Source organism: Dendropsophus ebraccatus, chromosome 7 (assembly GCF_027789765.1).
Source record: "Dendropsophus ebraccatus isolate aDenEbr1 chromosome 7, aDenEbr1.pat, whole genome shotgun sequence".
Classification (NCBI taxonomy): Eukaryota; Metazoa; Chordata; class Amphibia; order Anura; family Hylidae; genus Dendropsophus; species Dendropsophus ebraccatus.
Window position 1 is genome coordinate 100,700,389 of NC_091460.1, and position 20,394 is coordinate 100,720,782.

General features: G+C 43.2%; 1 protein-coding gene across 1 annotated transcript in view; it reads left to right on the forward strand.

Annotated features, from left to right (window-relative positions):
- Nucleotides 1-20,394, forward strand: part of B4GALT1 (beta-1,4-galactosyltransferase 1) — a 53,388-nt gene that overhangs the window by 23,994 nt on the left and 9,000 nt on the right. Inside the window, exons 2-4 of the mRNA XM_069977984.1 lie at nucleotides 215-450; nucleotides 18,476-18,663; nucleotides 20,054-20,176. Coding sequence (XP_069834085.1) covers nucleotides 215-450; nucleotides 18,476-18,663; nucleotides 20,054-20,176 — 547 coding nt within the window. The remainder of the gene's footprint in view (nucleotides 1-214; nucleotides 451-18,475; nucleotides 18,664-20,053; nucleotides 20,177-20,394) is intronic.

Below are 20,394 nucleotides of genomic sequence, written 5' to 3' on the forward strand. Positions count from 1 at the left end.
GTGCTGACATTAAGCTTCCCTACAAATAAGCTGCTCGGTGCCCACACTACACCGAGTACTGAGCTGGAAACAGTTGGCTCTTTTCCTGGTTTAGCAGCGGCACCAGGGTACTGCAGCTGGTGTATTTTTGTCCCTTACATAAAGATATTTGTTGCATTCATTGTCAAAAGTAAAAGTCAAAATTGTAAATGAGAATTGTGATTTTACATTTTAGTGGGCCCACTAAGGATAGAGTTTTCAGTATCTGTGGATCTGGAAGAAGTGAGGAAGACCAACTCAGAAGTGAAGGAAGGTGGTCGATACAAGCCAAAGGATTGTAAGGCACTGCAAAAAGTAGCCCTTATTATACCATTTAGAAACCGTGATGAACATCTCAAGTACTGGCTACATTACATGCACCCCATTTTGCAGCGGCAACAACTTGACTATGGTGTTTATGTCATAAATCAGGTAATTTTATTTTTATTCTTCTAACTGCTTTGAATTAAGAGAAATCTTTATTGTATAGAAACCAGGCTCAAATCAGTGTCCAGATTGGCTGGACAAACTGCAATTGCATAAAAATATATAATAATAAAATATAATATAATATAATAATAAAATATATATATATATATATATATATATATATGCACACACACACAATGTTGTGCAACCCTTTTCTTTTTACATGAAAAATAATATCATTTATACTTGCCTGTTGTCCTGCAGTCTTTCGCCGTGTTCCCTCTCAGCGCCGACGCTTCTGGCCCAGTCTCTTCAGTGACAAGCTGCTTAACCAGTCACTGTTTGAGACAGGACAGCACTGCAGCCAGTGATTGGCTAAGTGGCCTGTCACTGATCAGGGTGGGCCAGAAGCGTGAGCAGGGAACACAGATGAAAGATTGCAGGACAACTGGGGAAAATAGGTAAGTATAAACGTCATTACGGACAAGGAGAGAAAGGAGCACTGCAGCTCACACCTATGGCTGTGACTAATGCCTCTCGGCTACATTTAAAAACCAACGCCAGGATGTTGGAATATAATTTGATCAAACCATATTGCCCCATGTACCACGTGCAGGTCCCCTGGTTTACATGAGTCCCTACGCCAGGGGTGGGGAACCTTTTCCATGTCGAGGGCCAGTCGGGCATTTATAAAATGATTTGAGGGCCGCATACCGTGCGCAACAGGGTAGCGTGGGTTTGCAGCACCCGGGACAAGGCAAAGTATTGTTCCCCTAATGCCCCTGCTATTGTAGTTAACCCCCAGTCATGCCCCTTGTACCTGATGTGAATCCTTAGTGATACCCTGTAGCCTGAGTTAACCCCCAGTCATGTCCCTGGTAGCCTAATTACCCCCCCCCCCCCAGTGATGCCTCTGGTAGGCCTAGTTAATCCCCCCAGTCATGTCCCTGGTAGCCTAGTTAAGCCCCCAGTCATGTCCCTGGTAGCCTAGTTAAGCCCCCAGTCATGTCCCTGGTAGCCTAGTTAGCCCCCCAGTCATGTCCCTGGTAGCCTAGTTAACCCCCCAGTCATGTTCCTGGTGGCCTAGTTAGCCCCCCAGTCATGTCCCTGGTAGCCTGGTTAACCTCCCAGTCATGTCCCTGGTAGTCTAGTTAGCCCCCAAGTCATGTCCCTGGTAGCCTAGTTAGCCCCTCAGTCATGTCCCTGGTGGCCTAGTTAAGCCCCTCAGTCATGTCCCTGGTGGCCTTCTTAACCCTCTCAATCATGTCCCTGGTGGCCTTCTTAACCCCCTCAGTCATGTCCCTGGTGGCCTAGTTAACCCCCCAGTGCCTGCCCCAAATAAAAAAAAATAAACATCCCACTCACCTTTCCTCCGCTCCCACGCTGCCCAGGTCCTCTTCTCCCTCCTCTCTTCTGTGCCGGTCTTCTCCTGCAGGCGGCGCGCAATGAAATGACGTCATCGCGCTCGGCCCGCAGGAGTCAGAAGACGTGCGCCCCTCTGCTGGGGAAGGAGCCGGCACAGACACAGGAAGATGTTGTGTATGCCGGTTCCTGCCTCACCAGTGCGGCGCACATCACAGGAGAGCCGCGAACTGCAGGAGACAGAAGATGTGCGCCGCTCTGCTCGGGAAGGAGCCGGCACTCACAGCATCCTCCTGGCAGCTGTCACAGACACAGGACGATGCTGTGAATGCCGGCTCCTTCCCCTCTAGAGCGGCGCATGTCACAGGGGAGCCGCGGGCCGCATCCGGAGGTGTCAGGGGCCGGATGCGGCCCGCGGGCCGGAGGTTCCCCACCCCTGCCCTACGCTAACTCACCACCGTGTTAGTCAGGGACCACTATCCCCGCAAAGCGAGCACAAACAGGGAAGGAAGGCCATAGAACGGCCCTGCAACCCCACTGTCACAGGACCAATCCCCAAGGGCCCCCCCAAAACCCAGCAGGCACAGCCGACGGAAAAAGCTGTCAACAAGTAACACCAGTGTGAACAAGGTCTAAAACACTCCCCATTACTCCTGCAGGTAGAATGGGAAAAATAGGAGGTACTAGTCATGTGTGCACAGGTGTCTCCTGCTGATTGCGGTCATGTGGGTCTTACCAGGAGGAGTGTGCTTGATGCCCACTCTCTCCGCCGGCGGGGTTCAGGGGGGCCCTTTGGGGTTTGGCCCTGTGACATTGGGGTTGCAGGCTATTCCGTGGCCCCCCTTCTCTGCTTTGCGCACACTTTGCGGGGACTGTGTTCGCTAACCGGAACAGTGATGTTTTTTCGTTAGGGACTCATGTGTATCAGAGACCTGCGCGTTGGTACATGAGGCAATATTGTTTGATCAAATTATATACTAACTTCTGATGTTGGTTTTTAATGTAGCTGAACAAGCTTTCGTGACAACCATGAGTGCGATGTGCAGTCATATCTGTCTTTTTGGCTTTTGCATAAACATCATTATTTTTACAGTGGCACCAGCCGTCAGCTGTGCACCAGTACAGATAGCAATGCGCGGACAGTGGCTGATGATTTTTAAGCAAGTTTAAACTACAGTGATCAGCTGATGATTCTCTTTGGCTGATCGTTGTCTTTTTACACAGATCAATAATCTGCTGAATCTGCCTCATTTGGCAGATTATTGCTCCGTGTAATTAGGGCCTAAGGCCTAAGAGAGAAAAACGGCTCAAAACTGGGTGGCTGGATAAGTTTAATCCTTCCCTAGGAAGTCCTGGAAAACATGGATGCAGCCGTAGGTTGTATCTATCTTTTCTTTACAGCCCTAGGGTGGCATTCAAAGTTGAGAATGTTCGGTTTTGGAGAACATTGATGAACCTGAACAGTTCGGCAAGTCTGCGTAACACTACTTGTGACATTACTATTTTATTTTAGATGCGCTGCAACATAGAAAGTTGATTATGGTTCTGCGGTTATAATTGTTCCTGCCACATAATGCAATAAAGAGTTATTTTCATGTACACACTGCATGCAGATTACCTACTGCTAGTCATATGGGCTGGGCTGTGTCCTTGAATAGTCACATAAACTCTCCTGCCGGCTCCTTCTTAAAGGACAACTCCGGACAAAAGTATTTTTTGATATGTTATTACTTATGGAAAGTTAGACAATTTCCTAATGTACATTAATTATGGGAAATGCACATATACTGCTATTTCCCTTAATTTAGTAGATCATGGAGACTTCAATTTCTCTATAAAAAAAAAAGTGACGTCACGAACCGGGGTGTAATTCCTATGGAGTGGCCAGCAGGGGGCGCAGTAAATGTAAAAGCCTATGGACTGTATTGAAGTCTATGGGAATTGTAATGTAATGTGAAAACTACACTTTATTGGTAGACTAGGTGTGCGGGATAATGAACTATGTGTATGAGATAATTTGGGGAACAAGGACACTTGCTCCCCAAATGAAAGGCACCGAGCAGGGAGGGAGAGAGGTGACGGTACATCTAACTACCTCCTCCCTCCCTCCCTCCCTGCCCAGTGCTGTGGGACAAATACACACTACTACTACTACTACCATTATCTGCTCATAGTATGAGCAGATAATGGGAGGAGTAGTACTAGGAAGATCCCCAGCCGACATCGCCTGCACGGACCCTGCACTCTCCGCACTGCCGCACACTATCTCCCGGATCCGGCCTCCAGCCTCCTCATCGCCGCATAGCTGCTGCCCGCCGGTAACTTCCTGGTCCCCAGCCGCGGTACACTATCTCCCGGATCTGGCCCCCAGCCTCCCCCACCGCCGCATAGCTGCTGCCCGCCGCCCCCGCCGGTAACATCCTGGTCCCCAGCCGCCGCACACACTATCTCCCGGATCTGGCCCCCAGCCTCCCCCAGCGCCGTTTAGCTGCTGCCCGCCGCCGGCGGTAACAACCTGGCCCGCAGCCTCCCCCAATGCCGCACGTCCTACTCACTTCCCTGCAGGTACCGGACTCCCAGCTCACTGCTGACCCCACGTCCCGGATGATGAGAGCTGCTGGGGGTGATATCCGGGATGCGGGGTCGGCAGTGGGGGAGGCTGCGGGCTGGTGATGGGGGCCAGGTCGTTCCCTTTGGCGGGGGGCAGCAACTATGCGGCGGTGGGGGAGCCTGGGGGCCAGATCCGGGAGATAGTGTGCGATGGCTGGGGACCAGGAAGTTACCGGCGGGGGCAGCAGCTATGCGGCATTGGGGGAGGCTGGGGGCTAGATCCGGGAGATATTGTGCGGCGGTGCGGGCGATGTTTGCTGGGGATCTTCCTAGTACTACTCCTCCCATTATCTGCTCATACTATGAGCAGATAATGGGAGGAGTAGTAGTGTGTATCTGTCCCACAGCACTGTGCAGGAAGGGAGGGAGGAGGTAGTTAGATGTACCAGCACCTCTCTCCCTCACTGCTCAGTGCCTTTCATTTGACTTCAATACAGTCTATAGGCTTTTACATATACTGCGCCCCCTGCTGGTCACTCCATAGGAATTAGACCCCGGTTCGTGACGTCACTTATTTTAGAGAAATTGAAGTCTCCATGATCTACTAAATTAAGGGAAATAGCAGTATATGTGCATTTCTCATAATTAATGTACATTAGGAAATTGTCTAACTTTCCATAAGTAATAACAAATCAAAAAATGCTTTTGGACGGACTTCTCCTTTAATCTGTGGTTCTAAAAACACAAAATACCTTAGACCTGAAGCGATAAAGTTAACTAGGTGTTTGTAAGGGGCGTCTTAGAGGATAGATTGAAAGAATTAAATGTTTTAATCTTGAGAAGAGATGTTTATGGGGGGGCATATAATCAAAAATTTGGTAGGTGCCGACACACAGATCCCAGTGGCGCGGTCCATTTTTCAAACTGACGTCTGGTTCCCGCCATCAGCACTGTTTTCTCAATCTGCAATTGGGTCCCTCGGTGAACTGCAGCTATGCCCAGTTGACCGATATCTCCTCCCCTCGGTGACACAGCCAGAGATGATCTAAAGGAGACATGTCACCGAGGGGAGGGGATATCGGTCAACTGGGCAACCTCTGGTGCACCAAGTGGGCCTAATTGCAGATCGAGAAACCAGCACAGATGGCTGGAAACGGCTAGCAGTTTGAAAAATGTCTCGATCACACTGTCCCGATCCACGTGGCACCAACCAGGTTATATACAATTTTTTTTTAAGGCATAGTGGTACCTTCAGTACTTAAATGGCCTAACAATACGATAAAAATATATCCAGGTAAAACCCCCTCAAAAGACAAGAGGGGACTCCCTCCGCCTGGAGAAAAAAAGTTCAGTCTCTCTGTAGAGGACAAGCCTCCTTTACCTGCAAATGTGTGGAACAGTCTACCTCAGGATCTGGTCACATCAAAAAACAGTGGAGGGATTCATTACAGATACTCCATGTGTGTCGCTGCTGCCTTGCAGCTACGTCAGGAATGCCTGACAAAGCTGCGGGGCAGCAGCAACATGCGGGGGGTATCTCCAATCCACTGAAAGACGGGGCTCAGTAGTATATAGGTTGTACGGTAAATATATCTCTTTATTACCATCATTTGTTGCATTATTGTACCTGGCCCTTGTTTTGTGGATTTATTGTATCCTTACCCAGAGGACTGCACATGTTTTTATGTTCTTTGTGCTGTCTGTCTAATAAATTTTGTATTGGTCCCAGTAATTTTGTGTGCACATTCACTTATACATGCCCACTTTTTTCTTCCTTTTTCTGTTTTGAATTTGTTTTGGCATGTTTGTAGCACCCAGTTTTGAATTTGGTTACATACAAAAGTGCTCACTTTTTTTAGTATCTACACACATGAACCCACTATTAAAGCATACCTATTGTTTCAAAAGCTTTTCGAAGACTTGTCGTGTGATTTTGGTGCTCTCTTTGTTGATATTGAGCACAACTAATTTTTCAATCTCTTCATTTCATGGTGTGGGATCAGAGCTGGGCTGTTTGCCAAAACAAACACACAGTGGTTCCTTTCTCCTTTGCTGATGCTGACATGAGGCTCCATTCAAACGGAGCAAAACTGTCCATTCTTCAGCAGGGAGAGAGGAGGCGCGCGAGCCTCCCATTGACTGCCATTATGACAGGGAGGCTGGCGGGATTCCACAAGTTTTGCTCTGTGTGAATGGCGCCTTAGAGGGAAGCCTTGCTTGAACTGTGCAGGTGCTGTAAACACTTACACATGCAGGTGTGCAGCATTTCCCCACAACCTGTAATTTTTTTTTTACCATACTGAAGCTGGTATTAGACACTGATTTCCCTTAACATGCATTGGACAGCAGATTGGACACGTAAGTGATCACACCTAGAGACCAAGCCTTTAAAGTGGAACGCTAGATAAGAAAGATTTACAGTAAATCTGTTTAATCCACACCTATAAATTAAGGGTCCTATAAGGGTGCGTTTACACAGAAAAATTTATCTGACAGATTTTAGAAGCCAAAGCCAGGAATGGATTTGAAAAGAGGATAGATGCCAGTCTTTCCTTTGTGACCTGATCCCTGTTTATAGTCTGTTCCTGGTTTTGGCTTCAAAGATCTGTCAGATAAATCTGTCTGTGTAATTGCACCATTACATGGAGCAATAATCGGCCGAATTGGCCCCATTTGGCCGATTATCACTCCGTGTAATGCTGCGTTTACACGTAACGATTATTGGCCCGATCGTACGATTAGCGATGTCGGATTTAAGATTTTTTTTTTATAACGATCAGCGTTTAGACGGTACGATATATCGTACGAAAATTCGCACTGCGATCGTTTTGCGATCGTTTAAGCCTATCTCACACATTAGTTAAATCGGCGAACGACTGTTTACACGGAACGATTTGCGAATTTTTTGCGTACGATGAACGACGATTTGCTGACCTGATGAAAGATCACGATGTACGATTTATCGTGCGTCGTTCGATCGTTCGCTGCGTTTACACGTACGATTATCGTTCCAATTCGACCGTTATCACGCAAATTCGCACGATAATCGTTACGTGTAAACGCAGCATTATAGAGACAGCGATCAGACAATTAAATGAAATCAGCTGATCGTTTCTTTAGGTCCAGACCTAAAATCAGCGGCCGTTGACTGCTGACGATTTAACAGCTAATATATTACTTCTCCATGTTCCCGGTGTTCTCCTGCGCTCTGCACGTCTCAAGGCCTGATAGCCATCCACAAACAGCTGGTTAAGGGAGAAACATTTGTCTGTGGATGGAGACCTTGTCATTCCATTGACTTGTAGGGCCACCTAATATGGTGGTTTTGGTGGTGTCCCTGCAGGAGTCACTCCTTGGCTGGGCCCTTCCCAGAGGGATATCTGGCTAGTCCTGTGTTTTGAGACACTAAAATGAGGCTCCATGGACCATTATTTTACATATTTGTATTTCCTATGGAGCAATGCAACTAGGATTTCACTGTATTGAGCACTTTAACCAATGACAGTGTTTTCTTTAGCTGGTGTCCCTAAGATCAGTGATCTGCTTTCCATACTGTTTCATCTCTCTCTCTTTAATCATCTGTCTATGTAGATAGAGAGAGAGAGATACTGTGTTTACAGTGCAAATCAGAAGCAGATGGAGCCAGTGTTGGGCAGGTAATACAAGACAAGGGCAGGTACTCGGCAGTTTGTTTTGAGGTGCAATGCATGCTGGGAGATGTAGTATCCTGCTGAGTTCTATAATGTTAAACTGGGATCATTTGTAAAAGTTTGAATGTGGGGAATAGACAAGTGGAAAAGGTGTCCAACAATCGGTGGGGGGGGGGGGTTGGTTAGTGTACCTATATGCATTTTTGTGCATTTTAGGAGATCACTGAAGTTCCCCTTTTAAGGATACCTTCACACAGGGCAACTCGCAGCGGAAATCTCGCTCCGAGTTTTGCAGTGAGTTCCGCTACGAGGTAAGGTTCTAGCAGTTCCCTGTGCATATATACTCTAATCCACCCGTAATGTATACACACAGCGGGAGCCGATTAAGGGGTTAAGGGGGCGGGTGAATTACATTTTCGCAGCGGTCTGAAAGATATGTATGCACAGGGACCTGCCAGGACCTGACCTCGTAGCGGATATAGCTGCAAAACTCTCAGCGAGATTTCTGCTGCGAGTCATTCTGTGTGAAGGTATCCTTTAAGCTGTTTTTCTAGAATAAGGAGTCATTTTTTGTAAATGAAGTGATTTATTGGAATTTTAGGAATCACTTAGGCTATCAACTGAAGGGAAGTTATTTAAAAGTTCAGTGACCATTTAAAGGGACTTTTTTCTGATGTCTTTCTTATCCTGGATAAATTTGCGCCTGAGCTTTTAGAAACTGCTTTCTCTCTGCCACCAAGCTGCTGCCCAGGCCCTGCTTGGGTTTGGCAGTATTCTACTTACTACAGTTGCCTGAACAGAGCTCGGAATAAGTAAATGGGTTAACTTAACATGGCTTGTAAAGTGAGAAGCTTCTGCAAACAGTGACTGTGCATGTGCTTCTGCTTAAGTGACTTGACTTGGTGGGCATAAACTTTTTATGGTCTGTAAAATTTAATTTATTGTTGTTTGCTCAAAATGCTTTTAACTTGTCCTTGAACAAGTACATTATTTGGAAAAATGGAGAAGTGCCGTTTTTTCCAGGATAGCTAAAAAAAAAAATAATGAAAGTAAATTGCAAACTTGCTTTATATCACATCTACTGCTGATTTAGATTTTGAAAGTTATAAGGACAGGTACACTTTAAAACTAGAAAAACCCATTCTCATATACATTAAGTTTCCTTCATATATCAGTAATAAAGCACTGACTCTATTAGATGAGAGTGGTCGGGGAAAAGTTCACAGTCACTGTTTGGCAGTTTGTTTCTGAGCTGGAAGAGTCCATTGTGTGGGGGGAGATCTGTGCTGTTCTATTCCTAGATGATTGTATATGAGCAGCAGTGTAATATGAAGATATCCTGTGTAATATGAAGATATCCTGTGTAATATAGAGAAGGAGGAGAAGCCATAAGTTATGTAGCAGTAAACTGTATTCTCGATCAGTGGTGTTTTATCTCTGGTAGAAGATTGTGTGTTTTTCTTCAGGGTGCTATGGTTGCAGCAGGCTGTGTGTGTGTGTGCGCGCACGCTGTAGCAGAGTGTATGTGTGTGTTTGATAGAGAGGGAGGCAGAAATTAAAGGGGTATTCTGGGCAACAGTGAAAAATCCAGGGGGAACAGGGTGTGGGATCATAATGAAGTCCTATTTACCGGTCACCATGCCCCTGCAGGGCAGCGTCACAGCTCATGGTCCCCTTCCGAGCTCCCTATCCTACAAGGTCACAGCCCTTCTTTAGGTTCCATTTACACAGAAAGATTATCTGCCAAAGATTTGAAGCCAAAACCAGAAACAGACTATAAACAGAAATCAGGTCATAAAGGAAAGCCTGAGATTTTCCTCTTTTTAAATCCTTTCCTGGCTTTGGCTTCAAATCATTGGCTGATAATCTGTTAGATGGGACAATTATCGTGCAAAAAATCGTTATATAGTTCGAATTTAAACAATAATCGTTCTGTGTAATTGCAGGCAATGATCAAAAAATAGTTTGTATGTCGATCGTTGTTTTAGATCTGAACCTAAAATTATCATTAATCGTTCCCTGTAATGCCACATTCGTTCCGCATTTTTTTCACTAATCGTTCAGTGGAATTGCACATTGTTCATTGTTTTGCTGGGATCAGAAGGAATAAACAATCGTAGTAACGACCGTAACTAACGACAATCATTCTGTGTAATATGGTGAACGATTTCAGGTTAACGATAAACAATCTTGTTTACGATCGTTTATCTTCGTTAATGGTTAAAAATCGCTCCATGTAGTAGGACCCTTAGAAATGCCCACTTAGCCAATCAGTGATGGAGGAGGGACACCGCTGCAGTCACTAACTTGCTGAGCGGTAAGTTCCTGTGGAGCCGTGATAATTCAGGAGCGCGGTTGCTGATAGCTGATAAATCTGGGCCTACTGTATGTCTGACCTCTATATCACAGGTATCTGTCATTGTTAGCAGTGTTTCTGTGTGTATGGTGAATATTTAGTTTTAGAAGCATAGAAGATTGTCAGCAGAAAAGACCACCTGCTCCATCTAGTCTGGTTCTGAGTTCAAGACATGGTGGCTGGAGACTGACTGTATACACTGTGCGCGCACACACACACACACACACACACACAGGAGAATCTGCTTTATATCTTTGCCTTATTCACTCAGAAGTCACGCCAGGATCATGTAGGACATTAGGAAGAAGCTGCTGAACCAGACCTTCTTTACACCAGTGTGATAAATAACTCCCTTGGTATCTGACTGGCCATTTATAAAGGAACTGGAGTTGGAGCTGCGGCTTACCAACTCCACAGCCCTGACTGATTCACTTAGATTTTTTTTCTCATATTGCTATCCAAATGTTGGCGTTTATAAAGAATTCTATAATATGGGGTGCACTGTCTTGTCTGGATGTAAAACAGTTGACTGCAGTAAGAGCAAAAGTTTACTTTGTATGTCTCCAATGAGAAATAGGGAATATTTATCTACATCCTTTAGTTAAAGGGAATCTGTCAGGTCTGAACCAAATACAGAGCTGGAGACACAGGCAGTTGGGTGATAAAATAAATTATGCTTTTGTCTTTCTCATGCCCATTTACTGGGTTATAAAATTGCATTTTTCCTTGGAAGCTGATAAGTCACAGACGTGATGCTGAGCCACAGCATGCATGCCTCCTCCCCACCTCTCAGTGAATACTGGGAGGACGTGGGAAGAATCATGCTGCGGCTCAGCATCATTTTTGTAGCACTTCAGCTTCCATGGAAAAAGACTATTTTAAATCTCTCTTGCAATGGCCATCAGCAGAGACAGAAACATTTTTGTGTTTTATCTTCCTATCACCCATCTGCCTGTGTCTACAGCTCTATACCTGGTAAGGACTGGACAGATTCCCTTCAAGACATCCCCCCCCCCATATGCTATTGTCATGCAGATTCACACACACACACACACACACACACTACAAAATCGGTGCAGAGATTCCGCTCGGAACCCCCACCTGCAGACGAATCCACGACAAATCCCACCTGCTATCTCTTTTAATGGGAGGCCGCATGCGAATTGACATGTCACAGATCTAGCGGTCCCCTAAGGAACATAAAAAGTGTAATTATTATAAAAATGTAATAAACATAGGTAAGTATTTGATTCTCCATGGCTACAGAAGTTTGATGCAGCTCTAGCAATTCCGGGCAACCTTAGGGCTGCAAACAACATGCTCATATCTGAGCGTGCTCGAGGTTTGCTCATCTCTTGTGTTTAATAGTTAAAGCAGACCTTTCAGGAGGAAAACAGGTGTAAAAGAGCAAATGGCTAGTTAGGGCTCGGATTTACATCATGCTTGTACCTTCCAAGGCACAGATATGTTGGCAAAATGGCTCTTCGTCATATTCAATGCCAGACAGGCACAGGCCCCATTGAGTAACACTTACAAGCTCAAAAAATGACCCCACTTGGAGATGAAGGAACCTGAGCGTGCAGCATTCAATAAGCAGAGGCTGAAAAATTTGATGCAGCCCTGAGGCTACCTTGAGAACATGGATACCGCCATAGGATGTATCCATGTTTTTTAGGACTCCCTACGGCTGCATCCAACTTCTTCAGCCACCAGTAATCAAATCATGCACACTCGGGTTTGAGGTTCGCTCATCTCTATCCCTAATGTAGTCACTAGCTGACTCAGTTCGGGCCATTACAATGTGGCCAGTACCTCTGTACGTGGATACAACATGTCTCCTGGCTCAGTGATGTCCTATTCATGCAGGAAATACCTATTCGTCCAGTCTGCTAACACAGTGATAACTAGTTATTACACAGATAGGGAAAGGGTATGCATAACCTTTTGTTTCTTGCTCTAGGAACTTGGTCTTGGCTGTTTTTGCTGGATTCATTGTTTCAGACAGACTCATTGTTGTGATAAAGAAGGCTTGTCGTCTGCAAAAGACTGAACCTTTTTTTTTTTTTTTAAATTCCCTGATCTTTATTAGGGGTTTTACCTGAGGGGCGGGGGAGAGGGGTTGGGGCAGGTATTTGCAGTGCCTCACCTTAACCCCTTTACCACTCATGGATGCTCAGGCACTAAACGGAGCTTGCTTTATCAATTTTAAACAATTTTAATTTTTTTTAAGTAGTAAAATAAATCAAAAGCTATGCAAGTTGTGCATTACTACAAGCGCCTTAAAAGTTGCACTTTTGGTGCCATACTTTATTACTGTCTGTCATATCTTGCCATAAATGATCTATTATTATCGCAGTATATTAGTGGAGGATGTGCATCCTGCAAGGCACAATATAGATATGTATGTGATGTATATGTATCTGAAGGCCCAGCTACATATCTATATTAAGGGAGTCTGTGACTGGAGAAGTACCTGTCACTGACTGATCAGGACCCCTGCAGCCATGGTCAGTTTCCCTTACAGATGAAGGTTTAATTCTTAAGTCTTAAGTCTCCGTCCTGTCAGGTCTGCGATCTTCTCATAGAGTCTGCCTTAGGCTATGTAATGGCATAGAATGAATAGTCCCTAGTGGAACTTATAAAGTATAAAAAATAAGAGGAAAAAAAAATACCCACCGAGATTGCTGTTTAGTTTTTAATTATATATGAGAAGAAGAAAAAAAATCCCCCCCCCCCCCCCCCCCCCCCCCCCCAAATGACTCCTAGGAGGCAAAGAGGAGAACACTGCCTCATTGTGAACGTTGACATCTGGCAACCTTTCATCGTGAATGGGTTAAATGGTTGTGCAATTTCTATTTTTAGTGCTTCGATAATCCTTATATAGATTGGTTTTATCATTTTGGAAAGGTGTCTATGTGCACTTTGATCTGGCTTAAAGGTGCAATGTAAAGAACGTCATCTATCGCATGACCAACGCGTTTTCTCCTTCCGTAGTATTTGTTGAGCTTTTGTATTTTACTAGTAGAAGAAAGATAGTTTACCTTCTCTAACACCACACAACAATACGATTCCTTTTCCCCAGATGTGATTACATTTTAGGAATATTTAATTTTCCTAAAGATTTTCAGTGACTATTGGAATATAAAGGTTAAAGAAGTTAGATGCAAAGCAGATAATGTACAGTTTTCTGATACCCCCGTGCTTAACTTTATTTCATGCCAGTGACATTTGGTTTCTTCACTTCTGTTATGACTTGGTATTCTCCCTATTTTATATACTAGAACATCAAAGAGTAACAATGGAAAAAGTGTAAACAGAACCTTTTAGACTCTGTTCACATATATTCATCATGGTTTCTGATAGATCCATCACACACCAGCAATTGACTTTTTTTTTTATTATTTTTTTTTTTTTTTTTGGCTCAAAATTTCTGCAGCCAGATGTTAGCTGAGCGTCAATATAAAATATAAACAAACACTGTACCCACACAATGCTTGGTGTCCTTCGGCTCTTTGGCAGTTTCTGTCTCAGCATGCCCGCCATTTGATGTTGTGTCCCCTCCCCTGCAAGAAATTGTGTATTTTTTTCTCAATAGACCTCTATAGGGGGGGGGGAGGATGCAAATGTTTACGCATATTGGGATTGGACAGCAATGAACGTTAAAGGAGAAGTCCGGCCATTTCAAAAATCTCACAGGCGCCAGGGGCAAGGGAGAACATAACAATCAATTATTGCTTACCTCTCTCCATGACTGCAATGCTCCGTGTGACCAGCTCCTGGACCCGCGCCAGAGGGCGTTTTCCCCCAAGTTCTAATGATGTCACAGGTCAGGGGAAATGCCCATCCCAGCTGATGGATTGAATGCTCAGCCAATCAGTGACTGTAGCGATGTCTTGCCCCAGTCATTTAGTGGCTAAGCGGACAATCCATCAACTGTGTCATTACATTGGTTCTGCAGGAGATCCTGGAGCCCGGTGGGGTCCCGTAGTAGTAGTAAGACATCACTGGAGAGGTGAGTTGGGATAGTTTATGGTCCCCCTGCCTCTGCCATTTGAAAACATTTTCACATGGCTGAACTTTAGCAGATCAGAAACACCGACTTACCATAAAACTGCACTGGTGAAATAAAAGCTGAGCTGTGATTGGGTGCAGTTTTTTATGTTATTCCTGCTTACACGTGTTTGCTTAGCATTTCCACAGATGATGTGACTTGTAGTCATTCACTGCTGTTCTGTATTGTTTCTCTGCTGCGCTGACTTTCTAACATTTCCTCCTGTCTTTTTCCTATCCTTTTTTTCCCTCCTTCCCCTCTACTCTTTCTGACTGTAGATGCTCATGGAGGAGGCACTGAAGAACTCTGCTATAAACTGGTGGTTTCTCGCCCCCCTGTACCCACCTGCAAGACGAGTGTCGGCAACATGGGACAGATGAAAGAAACTAAGACTGACGTGTCATTGTAACTGTATGAGAAGACAGCTGTTACTGTATGCTATATCTTACCTTGACTTGCCTAGGGTGTGGGAAACAAGAATGTCAATTAAAGGTCAAGTTCAGCAAAAAAAATGACTTCTTTCAAATCAACTGGTGCCAGAGGTTTGTAATTTACTTTTATTTAAAAAAAAATCAAGTCCAGTACTTATCAGCTGCAGTGTGTCCTGCAGGATGTGGTATTACTTCCAGTTTGGAGAGCAGGAGAGGTTTTCTATGGGGATTTGCTTATGTTTTGGACAGTTCCTGCAGGACATAAAGCAACTGATAAGTATTGGAAGACTGGAGATTTTTAATAGAAGTAAATTACAAATCTCTGGCACTTTCTGCCACCAATTGATTTGAGTCTATTTATTTATTTTGCTGATATACCCCTTTAAACCTACAAAGTATCACTGTTAATTACACTAGGGAGAACATGGCGTAGTTTATACTATTTCTGTATCTGATATCACTCAGCTGTTTTTTCCTTACTGTTTGAAGGGACAACCTCATTGTCCTGTGTTCAGTGCATATTGGAAATAGTCTTTACTATAACTACTGGAGATTAGCTGAATTGCCCCTGTAATATATCCAGGCAATAACTGTAGGCTGTGTACGTCATGACCGGTTGTACAGAACATTAGTAAAACACAAAAGGCACCTTTGTAATGGACTCACAAGTGCTCTCCCAGGATTGTGTTCCTTAGAAACCTGTCATTAGGAGTTGTTTGCACTTGTCTCTCGGGATGTGCAGAGGTAATTGCTTTATGTCCTACAACCGGAGCCTTTCTTTCAAACATTGGGGAGATTTATATTAGGAAGGTTCTAGGTTTAAAGGCTTATAATCTGTTTAAAGTGTATTCTATCTGCCTGAAACAAAAACGGTCTGACCAGAAATACGTGGTGTCATCTTTGCGGAGCCTTCATGGTGAAGTCTCATTTGGCATACCTAAGTTCTCTTCTGTGTTTACAAGATCATTATTTATGGAGCACTTTTTTTTTTTTTTTTTTTGAAGAAGAAGCAGCAGCGGTGACATAACTAGCTTACTTTTTGTTTGCTATCATTTTCATTCCATAACAATATCCATAATTGGCAGAATGAATTCTTATTAATAATCCAACAACAAAGTGTGCCCCAGGTAGTGAGAAAAGAAATAAGGAAAAAATTGTTCTTCCTTTTATTAACCATAATATGCAGGCTATTATTTATCATTATCTAGTTTAACTGAAATTAAAGAGGAAGTCTCAGAAACATTTAAATATGAAAGAGGGGGTGAGAATATAATAAACAAGTAAACTCACCCCTCCTCGTGCCTCTGTTGCAACACTCCCAGGTCCTAATGACGACCACCGGCTGTCAACTTCTGCTGGAAACGGGTACGTCACGTAAATTGTTTCTTTGATGCATTGGGGGTGTTCCTCAACCCACCCCAGTGCACCGTTCTGCTTGCCTTCTCCGATGCTCACACCTATTTATGCATACTGAAGAATGTATAAGCAGGCCGGTCCTTTTTTTTTTTTTTTTTTTTGAACAGCGCATTCGCAGGAACAGCAGTCAATCTTCATACAGGCACTGTTACTGCACATGCGCGAGGAAGACTGGCCTGCTTATGCATTCTTGAACATGCATAAGTAGGTGTGAGCATCGGAGGTGGCGAATGGTGGGTGGTATGTTGTATTGGGGGGAGGGCAAAGGAAATAATTTTAATTATTTCTGTTGGGCAGAATTTCTTAAAAATGGAGGGACATAACAAGATAAGAAAATCTGAGCCAGGAACAGGAGTTAAGAGGCTACTGGGAGAGACATCAGCAGGTTCTAACTTTCCCTTTAAAATGCTTAGAACTATAATATCCCAGGGGGGCTTGTGTAGGCAAAACTTTATTGGTAAAGAGAAACGGTCATTAAAAATAACTTTTGACGTGTTATCAGGCATGTGAAAAATCATTGATCTCAGCAGTGATAAAGAGATATAGCCAGACAGAGAACGTGGCGGGCGTACCATCCACTCTCTGGTCAGTCGCTAATTCCGAAAATGTAGCCTTAGGGTCCTATTACACCAACAGATTATCTGACAGATTTTTTCAAGCCGAAGCCAGGAATGAATTTGAACAGAGAAGTTTCAGTATTCCATTTTATTACCTGTTCCCTGTTTATAGTCTGTTCCTGGCTTTGGCTCAAAAAAATGTCAGATAATCTGTTGGTGTAATAGGGCCCTTATAGACTAAGGGCCTTGTTACACCAACAGATTATCTGACAGTTTTTTTTGAGCCAAAGCCAGGAACAGACTATAAACAGGGAACAGGTAATAAAAGGAAAGACTGAGATTTCTCTTCTTTTCAAATCCATTCCTGGCATTGGCTTAAAAAAAATCTATCAGATAATCTGTTGATGTAATAGGGCCCTTACATTGTCAGAATTCACCAATGAGGAAGTACAGCCTTGTAGTTGCATTTGTAACAACATCGTAGCAGTTTCTAGTTATAAGTAATGGAAGAATTTTATTGCAGTTTTGGAAACTACAGTGCAGCATGATGTGCATTTTAACCCTTACTTTTAGTGCTTGCGTCATCTTGTAATGGTCTACATGTAAGCAATGCGTGTCCTATATGTCCAATCTGTTTAAAAATGTAATCAATCTGAGTATGATGAAGCTTAGAAGTTGGCTTGGGCAGAGTATGTAATGAGTTTGGTGCGATCTGTGAATTGATTGGCAGGCACTGGGTCCTTTCTTAGTTCCTCCAGCTGCCATGACAACCCATAAGCCCTGTAAACGACTGCCAGTCGAGCAGATCTGCACTCACTTACACTTCGTGTTGGGTCATCTAATACGGTCTTAAAATTCTATAAACAAAAAAAAAAAAGCATTTAAGATTGGATATTTGATGAATCAAACACTTGGATAATGTTGTGGATTACGTCATTTTTTTTTCTGCATAAACTTGGTTGTTGAAGGGGTTATCCAGGTTAAAAAGATAAAAAGCTTCTTTCTCCCATAAACAGTGCTGCACCTGTCCACGGGTTCTTTGTGGATATACATCTTTGCTCCATTTATTTCATTGGAGCTGAGCTGCAATACCACACACAAACTGAGTTGCCAAGAGTGGCGCTGTTTTGTAAGAAACAAGCTATGTTTGTCTAAACAAAAATGTTTGTCTCAACAACCCCTTCAAAGATTACTAGTATAAGGCTATGTTCACACCGTACAGACAATGGTCGTTGTTTGGCACTAAAAAAAATGGCTGTTGTATTGAAAATGGCCAGTGTTGCATTGAAAATTGCAGTGAAATCAATACACAACAGACAGAAATAATTAACATCTATTTTAACAGTCATAGCCAACAACGGTTGTTGACTACATTGTGTGAACAATGGCCGTTGTTGTTTTTAATTTGTTCTGGTTATAAAATGTAAGTTTTGTGAACATAGCCTAAATGTAAAGGTGTCACATCTGTGAGTATGTCAAGCTACTTTGTGTACATTATAGAGTTGGTTCCCTCATCTACCAGAAACACTAGATACAAGCATAATAGGTAGATATCCATTATACAGTATAATTGGATAATTATATTGCTTTCAGTAGCAAAACAAAATAAACAATTTAAAACAAATAACATTTTTGTTTTTTCATTTGTTCGCAAGGATGGAGATGTAACTTTTAACCGTGCTAAACTGCTCAACATTGGCTATGCGGAAGCTTTGAAAGAATATGATTATAACTGCTTTGTATTCAGCGACGTTGACCTTATTCCTATGGATGATCGGAACATCTACAAGTGTTACAGTCAGCCCAGACACCTGTCAGTATCCATGGATAAATTTGGGTTCGGGTAAGAACACCTATTTATTCTGTGCATTCTACAGATTTGCTTTATACAGTAGGTCTAAGGCCTTATTCACACATTCAGTGAAGTTGTCCGTGATCACAGACAATATTATAGCCCATTGCTTTCTATTGACTTCACACATTCCGTTTTTTTCACGGATTCGCAAACCGTTCTGTGGAAAAGTAGGACATGTCATAACTCAGATGAGATAAAAGCAGGGATTCCCCCATAGAAGTCTATGAGAACCGTGTTTTTAATGGATTGCACACACTTTTCATTTAGAAGATGGGCTAGGAACCAAAAGTCACACATTCTTGAGCAACAAAACAATTTTCAACTTTGCCTTCAAGACATAGAGGTTACAGCTGTGCTCTATAGGCAACAACCAGCATTAGTGACATTAGTAACATGCCACTTTCATGCCTTTTTTGAAGGCAAAACTTGAAGTGGATTTCAGGTAAAATATAAATTGAGCCCAACCAAAAGAGATGCAAAGACCAGCACCACCTAATACACACTATGCAGCAAACAACCTTCCCAATCAATGACTATATGGAGGTCGGAGTGCTTAATAGAGACATGCGGCTGCGGTGCTCAGCATATACAAAGTTAGAGTCCAGCAAAATTCTTCAAGGTATAAGAGAAATTACAACAGCAGCACTCATCCCATCTTCTCTTCTAGCTTTATTGAAGTAAAAAAAACATGATATTCATGCTGATCAGCACACAGGTGAGGGATGACAAACGCTAGTGCACAAAGCAACGGACCGTTTCATGCTCACGCTTTAGGGATTGACACCATAGATGTAGAATATCATGTATTTTGTACTTCAATAAAGCAAGAAGAGAAGATGGGGTGAGTGCCGCTGTTCTAATTGCCCTTATACCTTGAAAACTATAACTTGACATGTACACAAATAAGTCCTCATACAACTTTGTGTAGGGAAAAATAAAGTTATGGCAATTGAAATGAGGCTATGAAGAATAAGCTAAAATAAAAAAATAAAAAAACTCCACTTTAGGCTTAAAGCATTACTGTCATTTGGAGTAATGTTTGACTTGTCATTGGACATACCACAGTCCGTAGATACAGCTGTGGGAGTGCGCTCCACTCTTCAGCCAGCTAAACATCCAAATTGTTCTTCTAACAGACTGCAATAAGGGAGAAATGTGCTCTGCCACACTTTCCCCGATCTCGGGACTGTATCAGGTTTTAGGAGTGAGACCCGATGTGATCAGTAACTTGATATGTCTGACATTTCAAAAGTTACTCCAAATTACACACTTTAAGGGGATTCTTTGCTGTTTTGGGCTTTAGCGTGCTTTTGTTTTAGAAGCTGAAAGTTAATGCCATTTGAAGATGCTTATATTTGCTCTTTCTTGTATTTTTCAGCTTGCCATACAACCAGTATTTTGGAGGTGTTTCTGCCTTAAGCAAAGAACAATTTGAAAGAATCAATGGATTTCCCAATAATTACTGGGGATGGGGTGGAGAAGATGATGACATATACAATAGGTATATTTCCTAACTTTATTTGGCTGATTGATTGTGGGTCATTAACTTTAAGTATCATTTGAAATAATTCCATACCTTTAGATGGCCAGTCATTGGAGAATGGCCAGTATTCTACCCATCCACAAGAAGAACCCAGTAACTACAGGCCGGTTACCTGAAATATGTAGATGTAGTAGTAGTAGTAGTAGTAAGCATTTCTTAAAAAAAAAAAAAAAAAA